We start from the raw sequence: 27,110 nt of genomic DNA, 5'->3' as shown, positions 1-27,110 counted from the left end.
ATTTACAGCTCTCCTTTTAGGAGAGGAAAGCCGCTTTGGCAGTGCCAGTGCGACCCACCCGCGATGCTTCCCCCAGTGCTCGTCTTGTTGTCGGCTTTTCTCGGCCACGGTGCTATCGCAGGACGAAGTAAGTACTCATGGCTTTTGGAAAGAAAATAATATCCAATCCTGGGCTTCCCAGGTGACACTAGTGGTAAAGAACCTGCCTGCCAATGCAGGAGACATGGGATCGATCCCTGGGGTGGGAAGATCCCCTGGAGGAGGAAATGGCAACCCACTCCAGCATTCTTGCCTGGGAAATCCCATGGACAGAGGAGCCTGGTAGGCTACAGTCCATGCAGTCACGAAGATTCGGACATGACTGAGCACATACCCAACCCTCTGGTAAATGCCGGGGGCCCATAGGGATTAGCTAAATTCGCTTTAGGGTGGATGCAGGGGAGACTGGATTGGTGCTTATTGTTTGATGGAGCCATGCTTAAACTCTTCGGCAAGATACTTAGTTCCTTTAAGCCTCAGTATACTGGCCTGTGAAATGGGGATAACACATCTAACCTCCTTTAAAAGTTGGTGGGGAGTTTAGCTGGGGTATGGCATATGTCAAGTATTTGGAGCAAAACTCAGCGTAAGTATTTTGGTAGCATTAAATGTTTTTCATTTGTGTGGGCCAGCTAAACTTAAAAAGGCTAACATGTGTTTCTCAACCAACCCCTTTGTGCTCTGTTTCAGCCTGCCCCAAGCCAGATGAGTTACCATTTTCCACGGTGGTTCCATTGAAACAGTCCTATGAGCCCGGGGAGCAGATAGTCTTCTCCTGCCAGCCGGGCTACGTGTCCCGGGGAGGGATCCGGCGGTTTACGTGCCCGCTCACAGGACTCTGGCCCATCAACACTCTGAAATGCACACGTAAGTCAGCTTCCTGCACATTCTCCGCTCTTTCAGATCCTACACATGGTGGGGAGATGACCAACCTTGTCCAGCTCTGGATGCAGAAGGCCAGCAGAGCTGCGGGGTGGGGGGCAGGGGAAACACGAGGGCCTGTGGGGGTGGGTTTCATGGGAGGAGAGACTATGGACAGTCAGTGCTGCTTGCCAGAAGCCAGGAGAAGAGGGCGGCCGAGGAGGAGCTGGTTAGACATCATCATTGACTCAATGGACACGAATCTGAGCAAATTCTGGGTGACCGTGGTGGACAGGGGAGCCTGGAGTTATGCAGTCTGTGGCGTCACAAAACGTCAGGTGGGAATTAGCCACAACAACTGGAATTAGCTAGGGGAAATTTTAAAAAGAAACTTGGTATGATAGAAGGAGAGGGAGGCACTGCGGATGTGAAAAGGTAAGTTGTTATGATATTACAAATTATATTCCTAATAGGATGCAAGCGCATTAAATCAATGTTATGTGTAATACGTACAATATTATGCATTTATATATATATATTAATATTACGGGGCTTCCCAGGTGGCTCAGTGGTAAAGAATCACCTGCCAGTACAGGAGACTCAAGAGATGCAGGTTCAATCCCTGGGTCAGGAAGATTCCCTGGAGAAGGCAATGGCAGCCCACTCCAGTATTCTTGCCTGAGCCTGGCGGGCTACAGTCCATGGGGTCGGAAAAGAGCAGAACATGACTGAGTGACTGAACGGCCACCACAAAGCGAACACTTAGACTGTTCAGTTTTTGCCATCATGCTGCTGCTGCTGCTGCTGCGTCACTTCAGTCGTGTCCGACTCTGTGCGACCCCATAGATGGCAGCCCACCAGGCTCCCCCTTCCCTGGGATTCTCCAGGCAAGAACACTGGAGTGGGCTGCCATTTCCTTCTCCAATGTGTGAAAGTGAAAAGTGAAAGTGAAGTCGCTCAGTCGTGTCCGACCCTTAGCGACCCCACGGACTGCGGCCCACCAGGCTCCTCCATCCATGGGATTTTCTAGGCAAGAGTACTGGAGTGGCTTGCCATTGCCTTCTCATCATAACTAACAGTTATAATGTGCAGACACCCCTGGCGGGCCAGTGGTTCGGACTCTCTGCTTCCACTGCAGGGGTCATGGGTTCTCTCCCTGGTTTGGGAGCTAAGATCCTGCATGCTGCATGCCCCCCCCCAAAAAAACAACAACAACAACAAAAAAAAACAAGAAGTAACAACACAATGGACGCCTCAGTGCGTGTCTCATTTAGATTATTTTGAGTTAACTTCTAAGAATAGTTATCAGTAGAGTCACTGGATCAAAAGATAGAAATGAGTTTAAACATTTTTATTTTAACAGGAAATTCTGTAACTAGAAATTGATGCTTTTCTCTTTAAATCACAGCCAGAGTATGTCCTTTTGCTGGGATCTTAGAAAATGGAACGGTACGCTACACAACCTTTGAGTATCCCAACACGATCAGCTTTTCCTGCCATACCGGGTAAGGACTTTTGGCTCACAGAGGCTGCGCATTCCTGCCCCCTTAAGCTGAATATCAAGGCTGGCCCCTATTTTATTTCTAGTCTTTAGGCTGGACTTGCTGAATACGGATCACTGAATAAAAATCCATAGTGGGGTTGGGGTTGAGCTGGAGAATACAGCAGTTAGTGAAATACGGTCGATGCTCTATCTAAGTTTTCTGCACCTGATTAGCTACTCATACGAGGAGTACATTGAAATTATTGAAGCTGGGTGATAATTCTTTATCATCTTTGGGCCAAATCTTGGCTTGGGGGTTAAAGTATTCTAGTAGTCAGACTTGGGCTTTAGGCTAATTTGATGGACTGTGACCTAAGTTCAGTGGTAAAGAATCCATCTGCTAATGCAGGAGGCGTGGGTTTGATCCCTGGGGTTGAGAAATCCCTTGGAGAAGGACATGGCAACCCTCTCCAGTATTCTTGTCTGGGAAATCCCATAGACACAGGAGCCTGGTGGACTACAGTCCATGGGGTCGCAGAGAGTCAGACACGAATGAGCACACAGCAGAAGAGAATTCTGTGGAGAAGGCTGAGGGTGATGATGTGGAAACGCCCTCCCCACCAGGACCGCCTCCCTGGGAAGAAAGCGTGTCCGGAATGTCACCCGGCTCATCCACCTCACGAGCAAACACTGCATGGGGGACCCAGGCAACAGCCCGCTGGCTGTCAGTTCGGGCAAAATTTCACTGAGGATCCTGGTTTGTGTTTAGAGATTAAGAAATGCTGTGTGTGGAAAAGAAATGCAGTCCTTTCAACTGATACACCAACTTATTGATGAGTGATCTTGAACACATTGTCTTCAAGGACAATGGCACATTTATAATGTTAATAGACAGCATTGTTATTACACATTTGGGCCAGCAGGCGCTCAGAAAATGTGTATTAGAGATTCCTCGGTGTGATTCACTTTTGTGATCCCCCAAAAAGAGGCAGTCTTGGACTGGAAGCTGTTACCCTGACCAGCTGATTGGGGACCAGGGGTCTGGGGACTGGAGGGAAGGGTGGGCCTCCACACCCAGCGGTGATGGAGCCCTCTCGAGCTCCAGCAATTGCTCTGCAGCCCCAGGCTGGGAGGCTTGCTGAGCCTCAGAAGAATTTAAGCCTCTCAGGAAAACAGTATTATAAGATGGGAAAAAAGCCAATAGTATTCATCTGCAGCACTGCTCGATGGAAAAAAATCTGAGGTGCCGGGGGTGGATGACTCTGTAACTTAATGGGTTCAATTTTCCCTCCACAGGTTTTATCTGAAAGGAGCTAGTTCTGCGAAATGTACTGAGGAAGGAAAGTGGAGCCCAGGCCTTCCTGTCTGTGCCCGTGAGTCTCGGGTCCAGCTAGGAGGGTGACCCTAGGTTGGCCTGGGATGTTCCTGGCTTTACCGATACAAGACCTATGCCCTGAAAGCCCTCAGTCCCAGCTCCCTGAGGCGGTCGCTCACCTTTTATGGGACTGTTCACCCTGATGTCTTAAAATGATTTTATTGACTGATTTATTGTGGCTGTGCTGGGCCTTGGTTGTTGCGTGGGCCTTTCTCTCGTTGCGGCGAGTGGGGCTACTCTGGTTGCAGTGTGCGGGCTTCCGTTTGCAGGGGCTTCTGTCTAGACCACAGGCTGCTGGGCTCACTGGCTTCATTGCTCCATATCACATGGGAGCTTCCTGGATCAGGGATCGAACCTGCATCCCCTGCAGTGGCAGGTGGATTCTTTACCAAGGAGCCACCAGGGAAGACCCATCCTGGAAGATGAAGCAGCCCCTTTGGAATGGCAAACCCTAACCTTGAAACTCTAGATCACTTAGGTCAGGATGACGACCCACTTGTGAGTCCCTGTGTGAAGCTGCTTGTACAAGCTCCACACAGAGAGAGTGCAAAAGCAGGAGGTATTCAGTGGGAGCAAACCAACCTGCACTAGCATCAGGGTGTCACTCAGATGTCACAGTGACTTGTTGTCATCGGTAACTATTGCAGGATGCTGGCTCGGTGAGGTCCTTCACCAATTCTGACTCCGAGAAATGTCTTCAAGGTAGCATTTTGTTCTAAGACGTTCCGTCACCAAAGCAACGTGGTCTTGTAACAGGCAAATCAGTGATGGCAAAACTTAAATTCCCTTCATTTTTCAGTTTTCTGACTGGCTCAGACATCTGATTTTCCTATCATATTTTCTTCCTTGGCTTCTCCAATGGACTATGGTTACCCTGGCATTTGATCAAATTTTGCATTTTCTCAAGTTAATCTTTGGAGTTTTTCCTTTCTGTAAAGAGTGTTTTGTTTAAAAAAGATTCAACTATTTTCATTCAAATGACAGTTCTTTCTTTTTTCAGCTATAACCTGCCCTCCACCACCCATACCCAAGTTTGCAAAACTCAGCATTTACAAGCCGTTGGCTGGGAACAACTCTTTCTACGGCAGCAAGGCAGTCTTTGAGTGCTTGCCACACCACGCGATGTTTGGAAGTGACACCGTTACCTGCACGGAACACGGGAACTGGACGCAGTTGCCAGAATGCAGGGGTAAGGGCGTTGACGCGGCAAAGCAGTCGTGGGAGTGCAGGGCCTCTCTGTTGAAGGGGACTGCAGATTGCGCTCTCCCAGAGGGCTCTGAATGACCCTGTTTACCGTGGCCTCTGCTCTGTGCCTGGGGCTAAGGACGCCAGGTGAGGGGGACCTGGCTTCTGGCTCAGGGTGATGGGAAGCGATGCAGTGGACAGTCTGGAGCAGCTTGGGAGAGCTCCTGTGGGGAGGATGTGGAGGTGGAGTGGCGAGCAGTGCAGGCATGCCACAGGAAGGGAGCCGGGGCGGGGACAGGGAAGAACAGGGCCTGAGCATGGACAGCTGAATGTTGCAGTGAGGTTGCTGAAGAGACGCCTGGATCAAACTGGGAAGTCCAAAGAGATTAGGGCTTCCCTGGTGATAAAGAACCTGCCTGCAATGCAGGAGATCTGGGTTCGATCCCTGGGTCGGGAAGATCCCCTGGAGGAGGAAATAGCACCCCACTCCAGTATTCTTGCCTGGAGAATCCCATGGACAGAGGAGCCTGGTGGGCTGCAGTCCACGGGGTCGCAAAGAGTCAGACACGGGTGAGTAACTAACAATTTCACTTTACTTTCAAGAGATTTAAAGTGAAAAACTGGGTTGCAATCAGATTTATATAAGCTTTTGTAGTTTTTACCTACATTTAAGAATCACAAGAATATTCAATTTACAAATATATGCGAAAATTCTTTCTCCTTTAATTGGAATCATCATTGCTATATTTATTTATTGGCCATGTGGCATGTGGGCTCTTCCTCAATCAAAGATCGAACGCATGCCTCCTGCAGTGGGAGCATGGAGTCTTAACCACTGGACCACCAGGGAAGTCCCATTACTGTCTTTGAATTTGTCCACTGCATGATGCAGATTATAGAATTTATCATGCACACGAGGAGTGACACTGAAGACTGTGAGCCTCTCGCGCAGTGGACAGTACAGATGTCTGCTGAATGATTCCAACAGAAGTACTCTGTTGCACGGGGAAGCTCTGACTAATACTAATGCCTAGCACCTTCTGGGGGACTCAGCTCAGGGCTAGACACCGGTCTCCCGCTATTTACGCATATGCCATCTCGTTTAATTCTCCCGAGTCCTGAGTAGTGGATTCTTCATGGGTTCTGTTTTTTCTTCTTATTTTCTGCTGTTTACATCGATACGTCAGCCATCAGCATGCTGTGACATTCTCTCTCTCTCTTTCTATGGACGTGCTTTTCCCCTGAATCTTCTGAAAATAAGTCATACACATCATGACACTTACCCATGAGCACTTCAGCAGCATGAATATCCTGATAACAGTGAGATTCTCCTGTTAGCCCTGTACCCAAGATATTTAACATATTTGGAATTACGATAATAATTTAAACAGTTATATACAATTAGCAATATTTATTTCATACGCAAATTGCCCCACCTGATCCAGAAGTTGCTTTACGCACGCGTTTTATTCTGTGTGAAGTCTCACTGTGACCCACACTCTGCCTAGGTGTCACGCCTCTTTAGTCTTCTTTAGTCCTGTAGTGAGGAGTCAGCCTCTGCCTTCTCGGCCATCTTTCATTGACGGTTATGGAGTGCATGCCACTGGTTGTCTTTAGAAGTTTCCAGAATGTGAATTTGGTTGCTTATTTACTCACAATTAGACGCAAGTTAACACTTTTTAAGAATGTGCTCCCTCTCAGCAGAAGGCACCTGGCGTCAGTCAGCCACTGCCAGGTGTGACGTGACCCTGTGGCCAAGGGGGTAAAGAAAGCACCTTCTCTTGGTAAAGAAAAGCATCTCTTCCTCTTTGGAATTAGCAGGCCCCTGTGGGTGGTGGTTTGAGGCTGTGTGGACACCTGCGCTTGAGCAGTCGTTGGTGACCCGGGACTCAGTCAGCTGAGGCACTGCTGGTTGCAAAATGGTGGCTTTCTAACGTCATCTGTCCTTTGATGCTTGTTACCTGGAATTCTTCTGCCGGGAAAAGCTTTTCCTCCACGGACTGTTTCTCTTCAGTTTCATTGTAGACTCCTACATTCCTTTGCACTCAATTGTGGAAAAACCAAAACTGACCCAAGCAGTCCAACTTCAAATTTTGTACTCTCTTTTTAAAAATCCATTTTATTTATTTGGCTGTGCTGGGTCTTAGCTGCAGCACATGGGATCTTTTAGGTGAAGCATATGGTATCCAGTTCCCTGACCAGGGGTGGAACTTGGGAGCATGGAGTCTTAGCCACTGGACCAGGGAAGTCCCTGGATTTTGTATCCTTGAACCATCGCATTAGACTACCTTCCAAAAGCTCTGTGCTCCTCAATCCAGCCGGGTTTTCTGCAGTGTGGCAAAGAGGGGACGACAGAGGATGAGGTGGTTGGATGGCATCACTGACTTAGTGGACATGAACTTGAGCAAATTCCGGGAGATGGTGAAGGACAGGGAAACCTGGCATGCTACAGTCCATGGGGTCGCAAAGAGCTGGACTGAACAGCAGCAAAGAGGGTGTGGATTTAGGACTTTACTGCTGGGGGTCTTAAGAAGGCCAGGGACCAGCACCACTTTTCTCCTTTGTATTCATGCTGGCTTCATGTATAGTCTGAAGACAATCATAAGAATTAGGTTTAACGTTTAAAATCCAAATAATAGTGTTCTACTGTGCATGGAGAGAATCTCTGTGTTTTAATTTCATGGTCTATTGATTAAAAGAGACAGACTTCTTTCGTTCAAATGCACCATCTTAGATGATATGCAGATGAAGTTTGCAATAAATAATACCCTGTGATTATACGAAAGCCCAAAGAACTTGGTAACTCATTAATTTACTTTCAAAGTGTTGTTGTTTCTATTTTAATACCCAGGGTGTCACGAGGATATGATAAAGGAGAAGTCATAGGAATCACCAGTGATTCACTGGTGTAAGAGAGGAGCTTGTAACTATTCTGTAACCACCGGGCCCCACACTGTTTATGCTAACACAGCTTATTGCTTAAACTTTTTAGAAGTAAGATGCCCATTCCCATCAAGACCTGACAATGGGTTCGTGAACTATCCTGCAAATCCAGTGCTCTATTACAAGGACACCGCCACGTTTGGCTGCCATGAAACCTATTCCTTGGATGGACCGGAAGAAGTAGAATGCAGCAAATTCGGAAACTGGTCTGCACAGCCAAGCTGCAAAGGTATGAGATATGGGTAAGGTCTCAAACCGCCTCCAGGTTCATCCAGTGAACCCCCTTTACTTGCTGTTTTCTCGTTCCAATCATTTTCCACTTTGTTTCTCAGACTTGCTTCACAGCTACGGGGATTTATATGAACACGGGGAAGCTTCATGCCTAGCAAGCATGTTTGAGATTTAAAAACTATATACTTTATTCACGTTTTTATTTTTGGCTACATCGGGTCTCAGTTTCAGCTCTCGGGCGCTATAGTTTGGGCACACAGGCTTAGCGGAGTGTGGCCCACGGCCCCCGCACTGGGAGGCAGATGCTCAGCTGCTGGACCACCCGAGGCCCCTCCTGACGGCCCGAGACAAGCGTCTCTGTTGTAAGCCCTGGTGACGCGTGGGGGATTGCGTGGGCTTTTACGTCCTGGCCCATGACCGCCCTGTTTCTCTTTGGTCTAGTCAAGACCCTTCTCACTGGGGCAAAACCCGCCACACAGTCAAGCGAGTTCCTGGCAATGGAGGCTAACTGCAAATGGGCAGCAGGCGGTCGTATGGACCACAAGTGTGGGGAGCTGAGGGCGGGGCTCAGTCAGGGACCGCCGCTGCTCCCTCCACGCCTTACGGCCTCAGGCTCCCCCTTGCACCTCTGTTGCGCACTCAGCTTGACCCTGGCCTGATTCTGCGCCAGGGCCTCTCACCTGCAGGGACACCACTCGGGGCACCTTTTCCCTGAGAAGCTGGTCCCTCCAGCCTCATCGCTCCTCAGTCTGGCCCGGGTCGTGCTTTTGCAGAGACCAGCAGCTGTGCGCTGTGTTTCTGCTCAGGCTGCTGTGGGCTGGAAGGAAACTGGGCAAAATGGAGAATGGTTCGGTTGGGGTCCCCTCGAAGCAGAGCCTTAGACAGGGATTCAAATGCAGCTGATTTACTGAGTCTCAGGTAAAGGAGAGCGAGGCAGGTAGAATGGAGCTGGACTCCGTGCGTCAGAAGTGCCTGGAGGGCTTGTTCAGACGGTCTCTGGCTCGCTGGGTCTGGAGTAGGGCCTGAGAACTAGCGTTTCTACCAGGCCCCTGGGAGATACTGCTGCTGCCGACGCGGGGCCCCCGTCTGGAACGAGGATACGGGCTCGGCTAGAGTGCAACGTCAGTTGAATCCCCAGGGAGCTCTGGACAGGGCCGCTGATCCTGTGGCGAGGCGAGGGGACTTGCTTATCTTGATCCCTTTGTGAGTCTGCATAGGCTGTGGGGGCTGCCCGCTTCCCTGTCCCGGGCTGACATGCATGCTCTCCTGGGAGAGGAGGCACCCTGTGGCTGAAGGCCGTTTTTCAGAGAAGGGAGCACTTGTGAGCTGTTCCCAGCAGCGCTTACTTGGCTTGGGGGGTGGCTGCGCCTGTTCATTGAATGGGAGCTGCGTGGGCAGGGGAGGCTTACCTGCTACAGCAGGGTCTTTTAAAAAATACTTTATTGGAGTGTGGTTGCTTTACAATGTTGGGTGTTTCTACGTACAGCAAAGTGCATCAGCCATACGTAGACACACAGCTCCTCCTTTTTGGATTTCCTTCCCGTTAGATCACCACGGAGCACTGAGTGGACTCCCCTGTGCTGTGCAACAGGTTGTCATCGGTTATCTTGGGCAAAGCATCACTAGTGTGTATGTGTCAACGCCGGTCTCCCAGCTCCTCCCACCCCCTTCCCCCTCAGGAACCGTGCCTTTGTTCTCTCCGTCTGTGTGTCTGATAGAAGTGCTTTTTAAAAAAACAGTTTATTTATTTACTGGCTGTGCTAGGTCTTCGCCGCTGCGTGGGCTTGCCTTAGTCGCTACCAGTACGGGGAGCTACTAGAAGTGGACGGGGGCTTCTCTTGGACGCGGCGGGAGGCTTCTGACTGCGGTGGCTTCTGTTGTTGCTGAGCCCGGGCTCCGGGGCCTGTGGGGGTCTCCCCCAGCCGGGGACCAACCTTGCATTGCAAGGCGGGTTCTTAACCACTGGACTACCGGGGAAGCAGAGCGCCTGATACTTCTGCTCCGGCCTTCTCACGTGGCCACTCCAGGGCAAGAAAAGGTGGTCTTGGAAGCCACGGTTCATGGTCCTGTTGATGAAGAACCGCAGTTGGCAATGCTGCTGAGGCTACTCATGATGCACCTTCTTAGAATCTTCTCCTCTTGGGCCATTTGTCTCAGGCCTACTCATCGAGTGGTTCTGATGTTACATTCTCTTTAAGAAAGAGCAAATGAAGTCCCATCTTGACTACAAATATTGTCTCTTTCAGCGTCTTGTAAGTTATCTGTTAAAAAAGCTACTGTGATATACGAGGGAGAGAGAGTAGCTATCCAGAACAAATTTAAGAATGGAATGCTGCATGGCCAAAAAGTCTCTTTCTTCTGCAAGAATAAGGAAAAGAAGTGCAGCTACACAGAAGATGCCCAGTGCATAGACGGCACCATCGAGATTCCCAAATGCTTCAAGGGTGAGTTTAATGCTGCAGTGCTTAGCTGGCATCTCCCTTGCCCGGGCCATAATCAGTACTTTTTTTAAAAAAGCAATTCAGTTTGTATTGGGATGTGCCGATTAACAACGTTGTGATAGTTTAAGGTGAACAGCGAAGGGACTCAGCCGTACACATACACCTGTTTCCGTCCTCCGCCAAGCTCCACTCCCGTCCAGCCTGCCACATAACACTGAGCAGAGTTCCCTGTGCGTACAGAGGGTCCTTGTTGGTTGCCATTTTAAATATGGATGTGTGTACGTGTCCGTCCCAAACTCCCTCACTACCCCTTCTCCCTACCCTTTCCCCCGGCCACCGTTCGTTCCTTCTCTACCTCTGCGAGTCTGTTTCTGTTTCGTATGTAAGCTCGCTTGTATCATTTCTATCTGGATCCCACATATAAGGGATGTTGTACGAGATTTTTCTTCTCTGTCTGACTTGCTCAGTATGACCATCTCTAGGCCTGTCCATGTTGCTGCAAATAGCCTTACTTCATTCTTTTTAAGAGCCGAATAATCATAATCTGTACTTTTATTATTGACACATACTGACTGAAAGAAGCCATGTCAGTTTGGCACTGGAGTTTTAAAAGGAGGGTTGGACAGGAGAAAACAGCAAGATGAAGCAATAACTGCACTTGGCATTTCCAGTTTCCTTTCCAATTCTTTCCCTTAAAACTCAGTCAGGATCGTGGCTTTCTTTGGTGAGTGTTAAATTATGCCATGGTGTATAACTCCAGATTATGCGTGAATAATAATAATGATATTGAATGGAATGTTGAATAGTAATATTTACCACCTCTTGAGCCCAAATGATAATGAACTCACCCCAGATTACAAAGTAATTCGAGTCAGTGGTTGTTGGCTTACAGATCTAACATTTCTTTCCCACTTTTGACAGTTCCTGGAGTTTGAAGAGAATCCGTTAGAGAAAAACACTAGAAAAGTACCCATTAGAGAAAAACATTCATTAGAGCAAAGCACTTAAAGAAAGATGACATTGTGTTTGTGTGAGATAAAGGAGTGTACAGTGGTCAGCATTGAAGCCATTAGTTTCAGGTCTAAATAAATACCTTTGTTGCCACAAAGGAGGAGCCAGCCAGAGGCTGAGGCTATGATTGTATCTAGGTTTAGAGATGCTTCTAGAATGTTGGCAGCCCTCTATCAGCTGGCACAGGACACTGTTGGGGGCAGATTCGGGAAGAGAGAGGTCTCAGAAGTGGGCAGCTAGAGACAGAGGAGGAAATGAGAACCAGCAAACAATACCCACCTCATAGGTTTGATGATAAGAAATCTTACACATGACATACAGTGAGAGCTCAATGATAAGCATGACAGTTCTTTTCACTATAATTACAAATAGTTAGAAATGCACTGCATAAATTGTTATTGTTCAAGATATAGCAGAGCCCTGGTGTGATGTTACACATTAAAACTAACAAATAATCCTAGTACAGATCGGCAGAAAAAGTACTAGCAGAGGGTAATTTTAAAAAGTCAAACAGAGCTCGGTGTGCAGAGTCTGCAGACAGATGAATGCTGTGGGTACACTGGGGAATAAATAAAGGGCTGATGCAGTTTTTTCTTTTAATCTTGAGTGTCAGAATCATACAGAACCTTTCATTTTCTCACTTGGAAATGATTGCTTTATCTTTTCCCTGAGGTTTTCTCAAATCACTTAAACCTCACATGGAATGCTTTCATTCGTATAATTAGATTTATTCTACATGTTTATAAAATGTATTTGATTTGGCTTGGCTATTTAACAAATTTAAGAAATGATTGTTTCTCTTAGAGCATTTATTTATTTTTTCTCCCCAAACAGAGCACAGTTCTTTTGCTTTCTGGAAAACGGATGCATCTGACGTAAAGCCATGCTAAGCTGGTTTTCACACTGAAAATTAAATGTCATGCTTGTATGTGTCTGTCCAAGAAGCTAATGGAAATGGAAAAATAAAGAGACTGAATTTAATGTGTCAGCCATTGCAGTGTTACTCCTCGGTAGCTTACTTTTAGTTATCTGGTTTTTTGCTTGCTGTTGCTCAGTTGCTAAATTATGTCCAACTCTTTGTGACCGCTTGAACTGCAGCCCGCCAGGCTCCCCTGTCCTCCACTGTCTCCCAGAGTTTGCTCCAATTCACGTGCACTGAGTCAGTGATGCCACCCAACCGTCTCATCCTCTGCCGCCCCCTTCTCCTCCTGCCCTCAGTCTCCCCAGCGTCAGTCTTCCCCAGTGAGTCGACTCTTGACAGCAGTTCAGCTCAGTTCAGTCGCTCAGTCGTGTCCGACTCTCCGCGACCCCATGGACTGAAGCACGCCAGGCCTCCCTGTCCATCACCAACTCCCAGAGTTCACTCAGACTCATGTCCATCGAGTCGGTGATGCCATCCAGCCATCTCATCCTCTGTCACTTCCTTCTCCTCCTGCCCTCAATCTTTCCCAGCATCAGGGTCTTTTCAAACGTCAGTGCTTCACATCAGGTGGCCAAATTAAGAAACCCAAATGTTTAGAACATTGTTCTCGCACAGCTGTGAAACGGAAAGTGTAAATAATTACCTGGGTTACCCAGTTCCCCTCTCCCTGATTCTACTCTCAAGTGCTTTCACTCAAAACAACTGCAATGCAATTATTTTCTTAGAATGGTCCATAGACCCCAGCATCAGTATCGGCTGATAATAATCACAAAGGAAAAAATGCTGTGTACTGGAATTTCTGAGGTTGGCCCCCAAATATGCATTTGTAACCAAGTCTCCAGATAACTCTGCCTTTTTGAGAAGTATCACTGTACAGGATAAACAGAGTGCATAGCCCTTCAGGCCAGTAGAACTGGGTCTGGACTCAGATAGCTTGGTTTGCATAATGCCTGGAAGTCTCTCTGTGTCCACCAACACGCCTCAGACCCGTCACTGAAGTCGTTCCTCTCTCTGCATTTAACTTCCTTGCCCCTGTTTCCTTCTGGAGGAGGTGCCGGCAAACCGCACCCCAGGCTCTAGGTGTGTTTCCTATGCCTGCACCAGAGCAGCTGAACGTTGCTGAAAAAAAAAAGGAACTTCACAATTACGCTATCAGGTCCTGCTTGGATCCATGAACATGAACCTCGCACGAGCTCAGCTGTGCCTGGCAACTCTGCCGCATTTCTCCGGTTGGTTCTCGCCCCGCTTCCCCGACATGGCTGTGTCTCTTCCCAGCCCTGTTCAAGCCACCTTATGTCCCTCTCAGACAACGTCCCGCTCTTATTTCACCAAGAAAATAGGAAAGGCCTTTTCAGTCTTTGCACGACCGAGTCTGTCCCCTCAGCAGAGTCTGTACCGAGTTCTCTGTGCTCTGTCTCCTTCCTCTGAGATCCCATCGAAGGGCAAACTTCATGCCCGGGACCCCATCTTCTGTCTTCTTAGTTAAGAATTTTCCTCCCCTGATGAATGATCTTCCATTTTTCTCCCTTTCTATTGGGGCTGCTGCTGCTGTGTCACTTCAGTCGTGTCCGACTCTGTGTGACCCCACAGACAGAAGCCCACCAGGGTCCCCCGTCCCTGGGATTCTCCAGGCAAGAACACTGGAGTGGGTTGCCATTTCCTTCTCCTCTATTGGGGCAGTTCTACACAAATATACAATAATGTTGTTGAGTCGCTCTTATCCAACTCTTTGTGACCCCATGGACTGCAACACACCCGGCTCCTCTGTTACCAATATCTCCCAGAGTTCGCTCAAACGCATGTCCTTTGAGTCCATGACACCATCCAGCCATCTCATCCTCTGTCGCCCCTTCTCCTCCTGCCCTCGATCTTTCCCAGCATCAGGGTCTTTTCCAATGACATCGTCACTTGAAAAAGAAAACCTTGCTGATACCTCACATCGTTTTCTAGCTACTGCCCTCCATCTGTGTCAACTTAAAATAGTCACAACCTAAAGTTGTGAGTGACGCTTTATTTGGTGGGAATTTTTAGGACTTCAAGACCTGGAGACTTGAAGCATCTCAAGTGACTGTCAGAACTGCTCCGAGGAGGCGGGAGGGGAGTCAGGTTATACAGAACTTTGCCGCAAGGGGCAGGCAGTGTGGACATAAAACGTGTTTTTGTGAATTAAAGAAAGCCAGACAGCTCAAGGTGCGGAGCTGGCGCTTCTCTGGGCTCGGGGAGACTCAGGCATCTGGACTCCCTGAAGTCGCTCCTTTGGTGTGCGCCTCAGTCCTCTGGGAAGGTCCTGAGTCCTCAGCGCTCACCGACGGGCTAGCTGCAGCCTCACGGTGCGGACTGCAGGTGCTGTTCTCCTCCGGGGCACCCTGAGGGCTCAGAAATTCACACGTGGAGGGCCAGGTCCCTGCTGCTGTGACATCCTTATTTATTACTGTGGCAGAAAATACTCCATTTCTCATCTGTGTCCCTTGTTTTTATAAAAGTCCCAGAAAGAGCGGTTGGTCTTTGCCGGCCCCACGTTGTACGCCCATCACAACTCTCCACCTCGGTCTCCCCCGAGGTCTCTTCTCACGGACACTTGATCCTCAGGACTCAGTTGCCTTCACCTGACGCGGGTCTGAGCTCTTCACCAAGATGCTCTTCCGCGCCTCCTCCCTTTACAGAAACCAGGGTGGCCCTCCGGGTGTCATTCAGAATCTCCACGGCACGTCGTTGATGTTGTTCAGTCGTGTCCAACTCTTCTGTGACCCCGTGGACTGCAGCCCACCAGGCTCTTCTCTCCATGGGATATCCTCGGCAAGAACACTGGAGTGGGTTGCCATTTCCTCCTCCGGGGGATCTTCCTGACCTGGGAATCAAACTTGTGACTCTTGCATTGGTAGGCAATTCTTTGTCACTGCACCTCTTTCATAGCCCAATTATTGTACATATATGTGTGTATATATATATATTCAAAATTCCATTATATACCACATCTTCTTAATCCATTCATCTATTGATGGATACTTAAGTTGCTTCCATGTCTTGGCTATTGTAAGTAGTGATACTATGAACTTTGGGATGCATGTATCTCTTCCAGTTAGTGAAGAAAATGTAGGCAGAACACCCTATGGTGTAAATCATAGCAATATTTTCTTGGATCTGTCTCTTAAAGCAAAGGAAACTAAACAAAAAGAAACAAATGGGAAGTATTTACACTTAAAAAATTTTGCACAGTAAAGGAAACCACTGACAAATCCAAAAGACAACCCACTGAATAGGAGAAAATATTTGCTAATTATATGACTGATAAGAGTCATGTATCAGTTTAATAAGATGCTGAAGCTCCAATACTTCAGCCACCTGACGCGAAGAACTGACTCATTGGAAAAGACCCTGATGCTGGGAAAGATTGCAGGCGGGAGGAGAAGGGGACGACAGAGGATGAGATGGTTGGATGGCATCACCGACTTGATGGACATGAGTTTGAGTAAGCTCCGGGAGTTGGTGATGGACAGGGAAGCCTCGTGTGCTGCAGTCCATGGGTTCACAAAGAGTCGGACACGACTGACCAACTGAACTGAACTGAAGAGTTTAATAGCCAAAGTATATAAATAGATCAGGCAACTCAACATTGAAACAAATGAAAAACAACTCAGTTTTTAAAAAGGCAAAAGGCCTGAATAGACATTATTCCAAAGAAGACATACAATGGGCACGCGAAAAGATGCTCCACATCATCAGTGGTCAGAGAAGTGCGAATTGAAACCACAATGGGACACCAGCTCACACCTGTCGGAGTGGTCATCATCAAGGAAGCCACAAACAATAAACAATGGAGAGGCGGTGAGCAAAGGGACCCTCCTCCTCTCTTGGTGGGAATGTGAGTTGGTGATGCCACTGTGGAGAAGAGTATAGAGGTTCCTTACAAAACAGAAGAGAACCACCATGCGATGCCACAGTTCCCTCCTGGGTATTTATCTGACCGTATAGGTGCTTCCAAATCTGTCTTGCTGAAACTTTTTGTAATGAATCTCCAAGTTGAACTTCTAATAGACTATTTGATTAAAAAACAAATAAACTCCTGGAACATGGCAAGTTTGTTGGGGATGGCTTTTTGCATAATCTTTTTCACTGGAAGGCGTGTCAGGCCACTGGGGAGGCTTGAGGCTTTGAAAACTAATCAGAGTAGACTTTAGAGCTTAGGCCACAGTACTGATTCCTCTAATTTAATAATATTTTTACAGAAAGAAAAATTTACTCTTTTTCAGTCTGAAGAGGCAATTTGGATTAGAAGAGCCTATCAGTGGGAGCTGCCCAGTTGCAGATTAGTGATTAGTGGTCCACTTGGTGATTATGTGGTCCATTTAGCTCCGTAAGGGCACTCTCTATTCAAAGTGTTTTTCTTCTGAAATTCTTGGATCACCAGGCTGCCTGTCATCAGAATTCAGCTGTGTGCTCCCCACTCAGAGTCCAGTGACTTCGCCTGCTGGCTCAGAGTCCAGAAAACAACACTGTCCTCCGCACACAGCCAGCCTGGGATAGGCAGAGTGAAACCATAACCACAGATGGGTGGTCCTCCACTTTAACTCGGCCAAATGTGGCCTTTTCCATTGCAGGTGATGTCGCTTAACCAGCGACTGCAGACCCACCGCACCCCGTGAGCGCTCAAGGCCCGCAAGGCCTTGCTCTGTGGCCAGCAGGCCCCCTCACGTGCTTCCCGATGGCCAGCTCTCTTTTCTTCCAGTATGGCAGGTGGACTTCTAAATGCAAAGGGATCCAGGTCTTTACTTTTGTTTCCTGCGATAACATATTTCTGCAAGGCGTTATGGAAAATGAACTCTCTTATTTCTAAGACCATTGAACAATCTTTCAATATGTGGGTTCTCATTTCTGAGTCACCCAAGCTCAATAACAAGTGTTCATCGGTAACATTTCCTGGCTGCTAGCCTGAAGGTCATTCCCTGCCTTACACTGAAATAAAAGATTTAAAAGAAAGAGAAAAAAGAAAGCAAGCAAGGAAGGAAGAAAAAAGCTTGGAGTGTGTGCATATGGATGTGAGTATATGTGTGCATGTGTGAGTGTGTGGTTGGTGTGTATGTGTTTATGTGAATGTGTAGGTTGTGTGTTCTTTGGGAGTGTGTGCATGCCTGTGTGAGTGTGATGTGTGTGTGTGCATGAGTGTGTTTGTGTGCTCTTTGTGCCCATATGTGCATGTGAGTGTGTGTTTATGAGTGTGTGTGAGTGTGTGCGTGAATGTGTGTGTGAGTGTGTGAGTGTGAGTGTGATGTGTGTGTGTGTGCATGAGTGTGTTTGTGTGCTCTTTGTGCCTATATGTGCATGTGAGCATGCATGCGTGTGAGCGTGTGTTTATGAGTGTGAGTGTGAGTGTGAGTGTGTGTGTGTGTGTGAGCGTGTGTGTGTGTGAGTGTGAGTGTGTGAGTGTGTGTGTGTGAGTGTGTGTGCCATACCTAGTTCTCTCTGTGCTAATGCTGCCTCCTAGTGATGTCCACCACCTCTGAACGCACACGAGTTCTGAAAGAAAAGCTCGACGTTTCCCGAGTCAAGCACAGGGCACGATGTCCCACGCATCTCACCTGTGTTCAGTCCATCTCCCCAAGCACCCCATTAGGAAGGTAAAGAAACTGGAGCTCGCGGTGCTCTGTCAGCGGCTTACACAAGGGACGGAGCTCGACAGCCATGCTTCCGAGCTGGGTCTTTTCTCCCTTGCTCACACTGCTAGTTGAGAGGTGCATTTCCCAGTGGCTTCCTGGAAATAACTGAATTCCAAAGCGGAAATTTTCCAGCCTAGGGAGGAGTGCCAAAATAGGCTGGTGGGATTTTGGAAGAGGTGAGGCTGGGAGGTGCCCCAGGGGTGGTTGCTGGTCGAGTGGCTGTTGGCTAGAGCAACATGTCCACATGTCTTCCTCGACTTCCATGGGGTTCTGCATATCTGTGTGTCACTTGTTGTGTCTGACTCTGCGACCCATGGACTGTAGCCGGCCAGGCTCCTCTGTCTGTGGGATTTTCAGGCAAGAATACTGCAGTGGGTTGCTATTTCCTCTTCCGGGGAATCTTCCCAACCCAATGGAGTTACCTCCTGGATAAAAACATTGTACAATGAATATATCGTAAGTTGAAAATACATTTAAAACACCCAACATACTGCTTATCATAGTTTAGCCTAGCCTACTTTAAACATGCTCAGAACAATTACATTAGCCTATAGTTCAGTCGGTAAAGCGTCTGTCTGTAATGCGGGAGATGTGGGTTCAATTCCTGGGTCGGGAAGTAGAGTCGGACACGACTTAGCGCTATGTTTCTTTCTTACAGTTGGCCAAAATCATCTATCGTAAAGCCTATTTTATAATAAAGTGTCAAATATCTCATGCAATTTATTGAGTGGCCTTCCTAGGTTGCTCAGTGGTAAAGAATCCACCTGCTGATACGGGAGACATGGGTTGGTTCTGTGGGTCAGGAAGTGGTCCTGGAGAAGGACCACTCCACTGCCCATGCTTAAGGAAATTGCATGGACTGTCAACTAAACAACAACCAAATTTATTGAGTACCATACTGAAAGTGGAAAACAGAATGGTTTGGGTACAGAATGGTTGGAAACTTATGGGTTATTTATCCTCCTGATTGCATGGTTTTCTGGGAGCCATGGCTGCCCCACGGCCAGCATCACGAGAGAGCATCTCACTTCGTATCACTAGCTGGGAAATATCCAAAGTCAACATTCGAGGTTTGGCTTCTACTACATCTGCATTGCTTGCACACCATCATGCAAGTGGAAAAATCTAAAGCTGAACCATCGTAAGTGGGGGACTGTTTGTATTACTGAAAGGTGGGGGAGGGGAGAATAGCCGGTTTATCTCTGCTCATAGCCGCTGGCACCCACGGGTTGCCCAGGAAGGCACAGAGACAGGCCACGGAGGAGGGGATGGAACAGTGATTTCACCTTACTCCTGGCGAGAGAAAGGGATCTAGAATCGTTGAGTTACAGGTTGTAACTCTGTTTTCTGGTTTTGATGAAAAGAAAATACTCCCCACTACTCTCTTTAAACTACATCTATCTGTGGTATGATTTATACTTCTGCGACCTATACATAGAAAGTTGCGAACAATTTCCTATCGGTTTAAGGGCTTTACTGGCTGCAGGTTTGTTCTGACGTTTGTCACTGACGCCTTTCACGCCGGTGTGCTCAGGCACTCAGGGAGCTCCAATCTTTCCCGAACCCTGGACTGCAGCCCGCCAGGCTCCCCTGTGCAAGGGATTTCCCAGGCAAGGATACTCGAGTGGGTTGCCATTTCCTCCTCCGGGGAGGGGGTCTTTCTGTGTCTCCTGCATTGGCAGGTGGATTCTTTACCATTGCACCATGTCTTGACATGATAATAATAATGCTCATTCTTGATATTCATCTAAATTGCTTTCCATTTAGATGGCTGAGTCATTCATGTATTTCAAACTAACGATAGAGAGGATCTTAGTAACGCAAAATGGTGAATCACTAACTAAAATTTGGTTATTTAGGATAACAGCTTATGCAATAATACTGTGTACAGAGCCATTTGCTGGGATTTAAACAATAAATTAAAGTATAGAAGATACATGTATCATGTGAAACTCCCCCTCAAAATGGGCAAAGGACTAGAGAGATATTTTGTAGAAGAATTTTTAAAAAGGACTAATAGAGATGCTTAAATATTTCAGCTGTTCTAATAGTGGAAAATGCAAGTTAAACAGAGATGCTATTTTTATACACACAATTATCACAGATTAGAAAAACTGTTAATGTGAGACAACCACTCTCAGGAACTGTTGAGTGGAATTGCAAATTTGCCAAACACTTCCAGGAAGCAATTAGGCAGTACTGATCAAGAACTTTAATTTCTTTCATGCCCATAGGAATATCTTTTTGGAGATAGCTGAAACTCAACCAAGATGTATATATTAAGAGACATTTATTACAGTCAAAAATTGCTAATAATTTATATATCCAATCACTGGAAAATAAGTAAATTATGTTATATCCAAATGAAGCAAAAATAAGCAGATATTCAGTTCAGTTCAGTTGCTCAGTCGTGTCCGACTCTTTGCGACCCCATGAATCACAGCACGCCAGGCCTCCCTGTCCATCACCGACTCCCGGAGTTCACTCAAACTCACGTCCATCGAGTCGGTGATGCCATCCAGCCATCTCATTCTCTGTCATCCCCGTCTCCTCCTGCCCCCAATCCCTCCCAGCATCAGAGTCTTTTCCAGTGAGAACTCTTCGCATGAGGTGGCCAAAGTATTGGAGTTTCATTAAAATGACTATATATGTGTAAGATTTGAGAACATATTTACTATTGTTAACAGTGGCTATTCATTAATGGTAGAACTACATGTAATTTTTATATTCTTTGTTAAACCTTTCCAATTTCCATATAGTATCATCAAAACTTTTATAACCTGAAAAAATACTCAATTAAAAACTCTCATCTTACGGGGGACTTTCCTTGAGGTGCAGTGATTAAGACTTTGCCCTCCAAAGTGCAAAGTGCGGGTTCATCCCCTGGCTGGGGAGCTGAGAGACTAAGAGCCCACATGCCTCACGACCCAAAAACCAAACCGTAAACAGAAGCAGCACTGACTGAACAAATTCAATAAAGACTTAGAAAGTGGCCCAATTAAAACCTTTGAAACAAAGCTTCCAAAATCTCAGCTTGGGGAGAAAAATTTCGTTTCTCTTTACAGTTCAGTTCAGTCGCTCAGTCGTGTCCGACTCTTTGCGACCCCATGAACCGCAGCACGCCAGGCCTCCCTGTCCATCACCAACTCCCACAGTCCACCCAAACCCATATCCATTGAGTCGGTGATGCCTTCCAACCACCTCATCCTCTGTCGTCCGTCTCCTCCTGCCCCCAATCCCTCCCAGCATCAGACTCTTTTCCAGGGAGTCAACTCTTCGCGTGAAGTGGCCAAAGTATTGGAATTTCAGCTTCAGCATCAGTCCTTCCAAAGAACACCCAGGACTGATTTCCTTTAGGATGGACTGGTTGGATCTCCTTGCAGTCCAAGGGACTCTCAAGAGTCTTCTCCTACACCACAGTTCAAAAGCATCAATTCTTCAGCGCTCAGCATTCTTTATAGTCCAACTCTGACATCCATACCTGAACACTGGAAAAACCATAGCCTTGACTAGACGGATCTTTGTTGACAAAGTAATGTCTCTGCTTTTTAATATGCTATCTAGGTTCGTCACAACTTTCCTTCCAAGGAGTAAGCATCTTTTAATTTCATGTCTGCAATCAGCATCTGCAGTGATTTTGGAGCCCCCAAAAATAAAGTCAGCCACGGTTTCCACTGACTCTTTATTATTCTTGATAGTAAGTGGAAATAATCCACAACAGTGATCCAAAGTCACTGATATTTGTTTCGTGTCTGGTGTTTGCTTTGCAATGTGTTCATTAGTTACAGTACTTTGAACTGTTGGATGACTTCACATGGAAGTTTTGAAACCTTGATTTCAGAACATTAGAGAGGAGAAGAAAATGGTGAATTCCATAGTTTTATGTCTAAGTCAATGTTTTCCAAAATAAAGGCTATTTTTTGGAGAGATTTGAGGATATTTAGGAAGTAAAATTGACAAGACTTGAACCATCTTTAATTTCACTATGTAGAGAATCATTGATTTACATGCTTACATCTCCCTGTATGGTAAGCATGTAAGTTAGTAGAATGGCTTGTAAACTATTTTGTAATTCATTTTCTTTGAGTTTATTAGTAATTCATTTATTGATATAGACTGAAACGCTACTTCCAGTGGAGGGTTTGAAAAAAGCATCTTGGAAAGAGTATGATTTCCCTCTGGAAGTTTGAAAGAAAGTAGTTACAAATGAATGAATCTTCTATTTTCTTTACGGAAAATTGAAAAGATGCTTCAAGCTGTGTTTATGTTAGATTTGGCATCACACTGTGTGTATTGCAAAGATACTGCAGAAGGAATCCTGTTGTGAAATTACATGAAAAACAGTGGTAAAGTGAATTTCTTTCAAATGAGTGTTTTTACTATTTAAATTTTGTTTCTGCTTGGTATTTAAAAAAAAAAAAAAATATATATATATATATATAGCTCAGAGCTTTTCCAGAAATGTAATAGAAGACCAAAGAAAACCACAACATAGCAATGCAAACATGGAGATCGCCCTGAGGTGGAAGAGACTTCTTGGAGCAGTAGAAATACATTTTCCACTTGATCTTGCTGTTCTGCAGAGAATTGGTAAACACAAAGTCTTTTCATTTTATTTCAGCGTCTTCAGAACTTGGGGTTAGTTCTTTCAGATCTTGGATAGTTCTGAATAAAAAAAAAATGTAATGTTCATTTTCTTGTCTAACTCAACGGTATTCGGCTCTGAGTTGTGAGATCACTTCTTTAGACTCATGCAATGTTGTCTGTCCTAATAACGGGCACAGCCCTCTGTGAATACCCTCCTGCGACCCCATTTTCTTTGCTCTTTATCTCTTCTTTCTCTACAGCCCCTAAAGTGTTGGCAGGCTCCTATCCGAGCGGGATACCGGAGGGCAGCGGTGTCCCGACGGCGGTCTGGCCATCCTGGGAGGGTGGGCCTGGGACTGGTCTCGGGGCCGCGGGCTGGAAAGCGAGCCCAGAGGCTGCGCCGAGAACCGGACGTCGTCATGACAACGCCTCCAGCGTAGGGGGGCGGGGAAACGCGAGTGCGGAAGTCCCGGGCCGCGGCCTGCCGGGCGGGGCCGCCGGGGCGCGGGCGTCGCCATGGCAGCGCGGGAAGGGGCGTGGCCTGCGACGGGGCGCCCCGCCCCGCGGACCCCGCCCGGGCCTGCACCGCGGGCGGCGACCTCGACGCCGCAAGGGCTGGAAACCGTTTTGTGGCGGCGGCGGCGGCCGGTCGGAAAGCTTGCACGTAGGGGCGCCAGTTCTGCTTTCCCCACACCCCTTCCGGGGCCCCCACGCGCGGGTTCCCGGTGGAATTTTGTGCGGGGAGGGGTCGCCCCTGGCCGCCCGCCGTCCGGGCCCCTGCCGCGCGCCGCTGGGGCGTCCGGGCGCGGCGGCCGCGGCTCCGCGTGCGGAGAGGGGTCCGGGCGGCGCGGGCCGGGGCTTCTGACGAAGCTGAGGGCAGGCGGGCGGGTCAGCACGCGGGGCCCCGGCTCCGACCGGACGGCGCCCGTGCGCAGACGTCGGCGCGCGGCCGCGGGGTCTGGGCCGGGGCATCGCCCCTCTCCCGGGGTCCCCGGGCGCCCCCCGCTCTGACCCCTCTCCCGGGGTCCCCGGGCGCCCCCTTCTCTCACCTCCTCTCCCGGCGTCCCCGGGCGCCCCCTCTCTCACCTCCTCTCCCGGGGTCCCCGGGCGCCCCCTCTCTCACCTCCTCTCCCGGGGTCCCCGGGCGCCCCCCTCTCTCACCTCCTCTCCCGGGGTCCCCGGGCGCCCCCTTCTCTCACCTCCTCTCCCGGGGTCCCCGGGCGCCCCCTCTCTGACCCCCTCTCCCGGGGTCCCCGGGCGCCCCCCTCTCACCTCCTCTCCCGGGGTCCCCGGGCGCCCCCTTCTCTCACCTCCTCTCCCGGGGTCCCCGGGCGCCCCCCGCTCTGACCCCTCTCCCGGAGTCCCCGGGCGCCCCCCGCTCTCACTTCCTCTCCCGGGGTCCCCCGGCGCCCCCCGCTCTGACCCCCTCTCCCGGGGTCCCCGGGCGCTCCCGCCCTGACTCCCTCCCTTTCCCCCGGGTCCTCTCCGGGCCGGAGCACGCTCTCCGCAGCAGCCCGCCCTCCGCAGCAGCCGGGCGGGGGTCCTGGGCGCGGCCCCTGGGAGGCCCACCCGCCCCCGGCCCGCAGGGCGGACCCGGGCTGACTCGAGGGTCCCCGGGACGATTGCGGACCCTGCGCGCGGCCTGCCCGCTGATCGTCGTGGAGAAGCCGGACACGGTGACTCCAGCCGCCCCGTGGGGGTCAGGGTGCGGCGGGGGGCGGTCCCTGGCTCCCTGGCCGCCAGCCCCGGCGTCCCCGGTCTCCGAGGCGATGCCCACAGATCGTGGGAAGCGCGGTCAGTGCCTGGTAACTGTCCAGACACCTGGAGGTGCGAGTTGGTGAAACAGGCACCTGTAAACGGGTTTCAAGTTTTGTTTAATGACCCGCCATCCACTTCAAGTACGATTTAATTGAGCAGAATTGATTTTAGGCGACTTGGAGGAGTGTGTTTATTTCGCGTGGCCTGGGGCGTGACCTGTGTGAACGGTGTCTTTCGGGGTGTGTCGGCGTTTCCCCAGGACCTAGAATGTGTGCGGCTTCCTCGTGCTTTGCTGGCTTCTAGGTCCGCTGAGCACCCTCAGAACCACATCTTAACCCATTTCTTAGCTGTCAGCAGAGACACAGGTATAAAAAAAGACCATGAGCTAAATATATTAGAGCTATAAGCAAGAGTCATCCAGCTTATTTCTTTTTATGTGATTGGTAGGCACCTTCTATGGAGAAGGAAATGGCAACCCACTCCAGTATTCTTGCCTGGAGAATCCCAGTGGACAGAGAAGTCTGGCGGGCTGCTGTCCATGGGGTCGCAAAGAGTCAAACACAATTGAAGCGACTTAGCACGCGTGTACTGGAGAAGGAAATGGCAACCCACTCCAGTGTTCTTGCCTGGAGAATCCCAGGGATGGGGGAGCCTGGTGGGCTTCCGTCTATGGGGTCACACAGAGTCGGACACGACTGAAGTGACTCAGCAGCAGCAGCAGCAGCAGCAGGCACCTTCTAAGTATTTTAAATCTAACTCAAAGATATAGCTTTACTTATTTTTTGAATTCTGATCATTTAAATCTGCAATTCTAATAAGCTATACATAATAAAACTTTTTGATTAGCTGGGATTAAGCAGATATAACCTACCTGTAAGTGGTAATTCCTTAAAGGTTTGAAGCAAGAATTCTTTGACGATTTGAACCAATAACTTAATTTTGTTTTCATTTTGTTGGAGAATAAATAAGGGATAAGGAAAAGCTGAGTTTTAGCATTGACCACGTGTCACACTGATTCTTTATTGTGCTTTTTAAAAAAAATATTTGGCTGCACTGGGTCCTTGGTTGCTGCATGCGGGATCTTTAGTTGAGGCACGTGGGATCTGGTTCCCAGACTAGGAATGGAACCTGGGCCTCCTGCGTTGGGAGCTCAGCCTTTTAGCCACTGGACCGCCAGGGAGGTCCGTCTTTACTGTGCTTTTTAAAAAAGGCATACTCCAGTATTGCATATTATTATGGCAATTTCATTGCTTTTCTACTTTCCAAAACACTTCTTGGAGGTATTGCTCATTTATATTTGAATGACTAACAGATATAATGAATCTGAGAGCTGATGGTTTCAAAGTTTGAATCTGAGCTTTATGCTTAATTTCATGAATAAGTGAGTCTTTTTACTGTTGAGTTTTCGTTTCCTCTAACACTGAACTTTAACATCTCCTGTTTATGTCAAAAAAGATTGAACAAGAACTAGTGATTATAAGGAATCTTTGTTTTAGCGGTACCCAGACTCTGATGCTGGGAAAGATTGAAGGAGGGAGGAGAAGGGGACGACAGAGGAAGAGATGGTTGGATGTGGCATCACCAACTCAATGGACATGAGTTTGGGTAAACTCTGGGAGTTGGTGATGGACAGGGAGGCCTGGCGTGCTGCAGTCCATGGGGTCACAAAGAGTTGGACACGACTGAGCGACTGAACTGAGCTGAACTGATGGACTCTCAGGCATAAGTTTGAGTGTGTTGGCTGGATGGTCTGTTTAAGCCTGGAAGTACACTTCAGGTCAGAGCTGTGCTTAAAACTCTGGGTTTTTGTGTTTCCATGTGTTTGTTTTTCCATTTGATTAATTGCTTTTCAGCTTAATGATAGTAATATAACATCTGGCAGTGATATCTTGTTACCAGCTTTCTGTTACTGATGGAGTTATGTAAATTATGCAGCTAGTTATTGTAGGAATGTAAAACAAAACCAACCAGCCAAATAACCCCAAGCCAACTAACCAATCATTGTTTTTATTTAGTCACTAAGTTGTGTCCGACTCTCTGCGACCCCATGGACTGTGGCCCACCAGGTTCCTCTGTCCACGGGATTTCCCAGGCAAGAATACTGGAGTGGGTTGCCGTTTCCTCCTCCAGGGGGTCTTCCTGACCCAGGGATTGAACTGTCTCCTTGTGTCTCCTGCGTTGACAGTCGAATTCTTTACCACTGCGCCACCTGGGAAGCCCTAACTAATCATTAAATGTGATTAAATAAAACAAAATTTATGTTCACCAAGTCTTGAATTAAAAAATGTTTCTTCTACTGTAATGCAGAAGGTACCATGACCAGTTTTGCTTAACAGAATTAAGGGCAATAGTATTTCTATTCTAGAAGAACTATTTGGTACTTGGAACAGAATTAAACAAAAACCAACCACAGACATACCTTGTTTTATGGCACTTTGCTTTATTACCCTTCATAGATACTGTGTTTTTAACAAATTGAAGGGTTGTGGCAGCCCTGCCTGGAACAAGCCCACCACCTGCCAACAGCATCTGCTCACGTCGTGTCTCTGGGTCACATTTTGGTAATTCCCACAACATTTGAAACCCTCCCAAAAATGATTACAAATGATGCATAGTGGTT

The 27,110-nt window shown here is 48.1% G+C and overlaps 2 protein-coding genes across 7 annotated transcripts in view; both read left to right on the top strand.

Annotated features, from left to right (window-relative positions):
* Positions 1 to 28: 28 nt before the first annotated feature.
* APOH (apolipoprotein H) lies at positions 29 to 12,554 on the top strand. The gene is made up of 8 exons (XM_055398197.2): positions 29 to 127; positions 730 to 906; positions 2,309 to 2,405; positions 3,680 to 3,756; positions 4,759 to 4,947; positions 7,936 to 8,115; positions 10,364 to 10,561; positions 12,404 to 12,554. The coding sequence occupies exons 1-8, from the start codon at positions 64 to 66 to the stop codon at positions 12,457 to 12,459; spliced, it is 1,038 nt and encodes a 345-aa protein (XP_055254172.2). The 5' UTR covers positions 29 to 63; the 3' UTR covers positions 12,460 to 12,554.
* Positions 12,555 to 23,293: 10,739 nt separating this feature from the next.
* The window catches only part of CEP112 (centrosomal protein 112), a 323,150-nt gene continuing 319,333 nt past the window's right edge, over positions 23,294 to 27,110 (top strand). For all 6 annotated transcript variants that reach the window (XM_055408770.2, XM_088829417.1, XM_055408774.2 and 3 more), the window contains exon 1: positions 23,294 to 23,396. The gene's annotated coding sequence lies outside the window, so the exon portion shown is untranslated. The remainder of the gene's footprint in view (positions 23,397 to 27,110) is intronic.

This window comes from Moschus berezovskii, chromosome 20, assembly GCF_049115385.1.
Source record: "Moschus berezovskii isolate FMDL1 chromosome 20, NW_MosBer_1.0, whole genome shotgun sequence".
Taxonomy (NCBI): Eukaryota; Metazoa; Chordata; class Mammalia; order Artiodactyla; family Moschidae; genus Moschus; species Moschus berezovskii.
This window is presented reverse-complemented; position numbering and strand designations above follow the sequence as displayed.

Excerpts from the sequence above, each read along its gene's own strand:
- APOH (XM_055398197.2), top strand. The coding sequence starts at position 64 with ATGCTTCCCCCAGTGCTCGTCTTGTTGTCGGCTTTTCTCGGCCACGGT. Across the intron at positions 907-2,308 it reads CAACACTCTGAAATGCACAC|CCAGAGTATGTCCTTTTGCT; the intron begins GTAAGTCAGCTT and ends TTTAAATCACAG. Across the intron at positions 10,562-12,403 it reads GATTCCCAAATGCTTCAAGG|AGCACAGTTCTTTTGCTTTC; the intron begins GTGAGTTTAATG and ends CTCCCCAAACAG.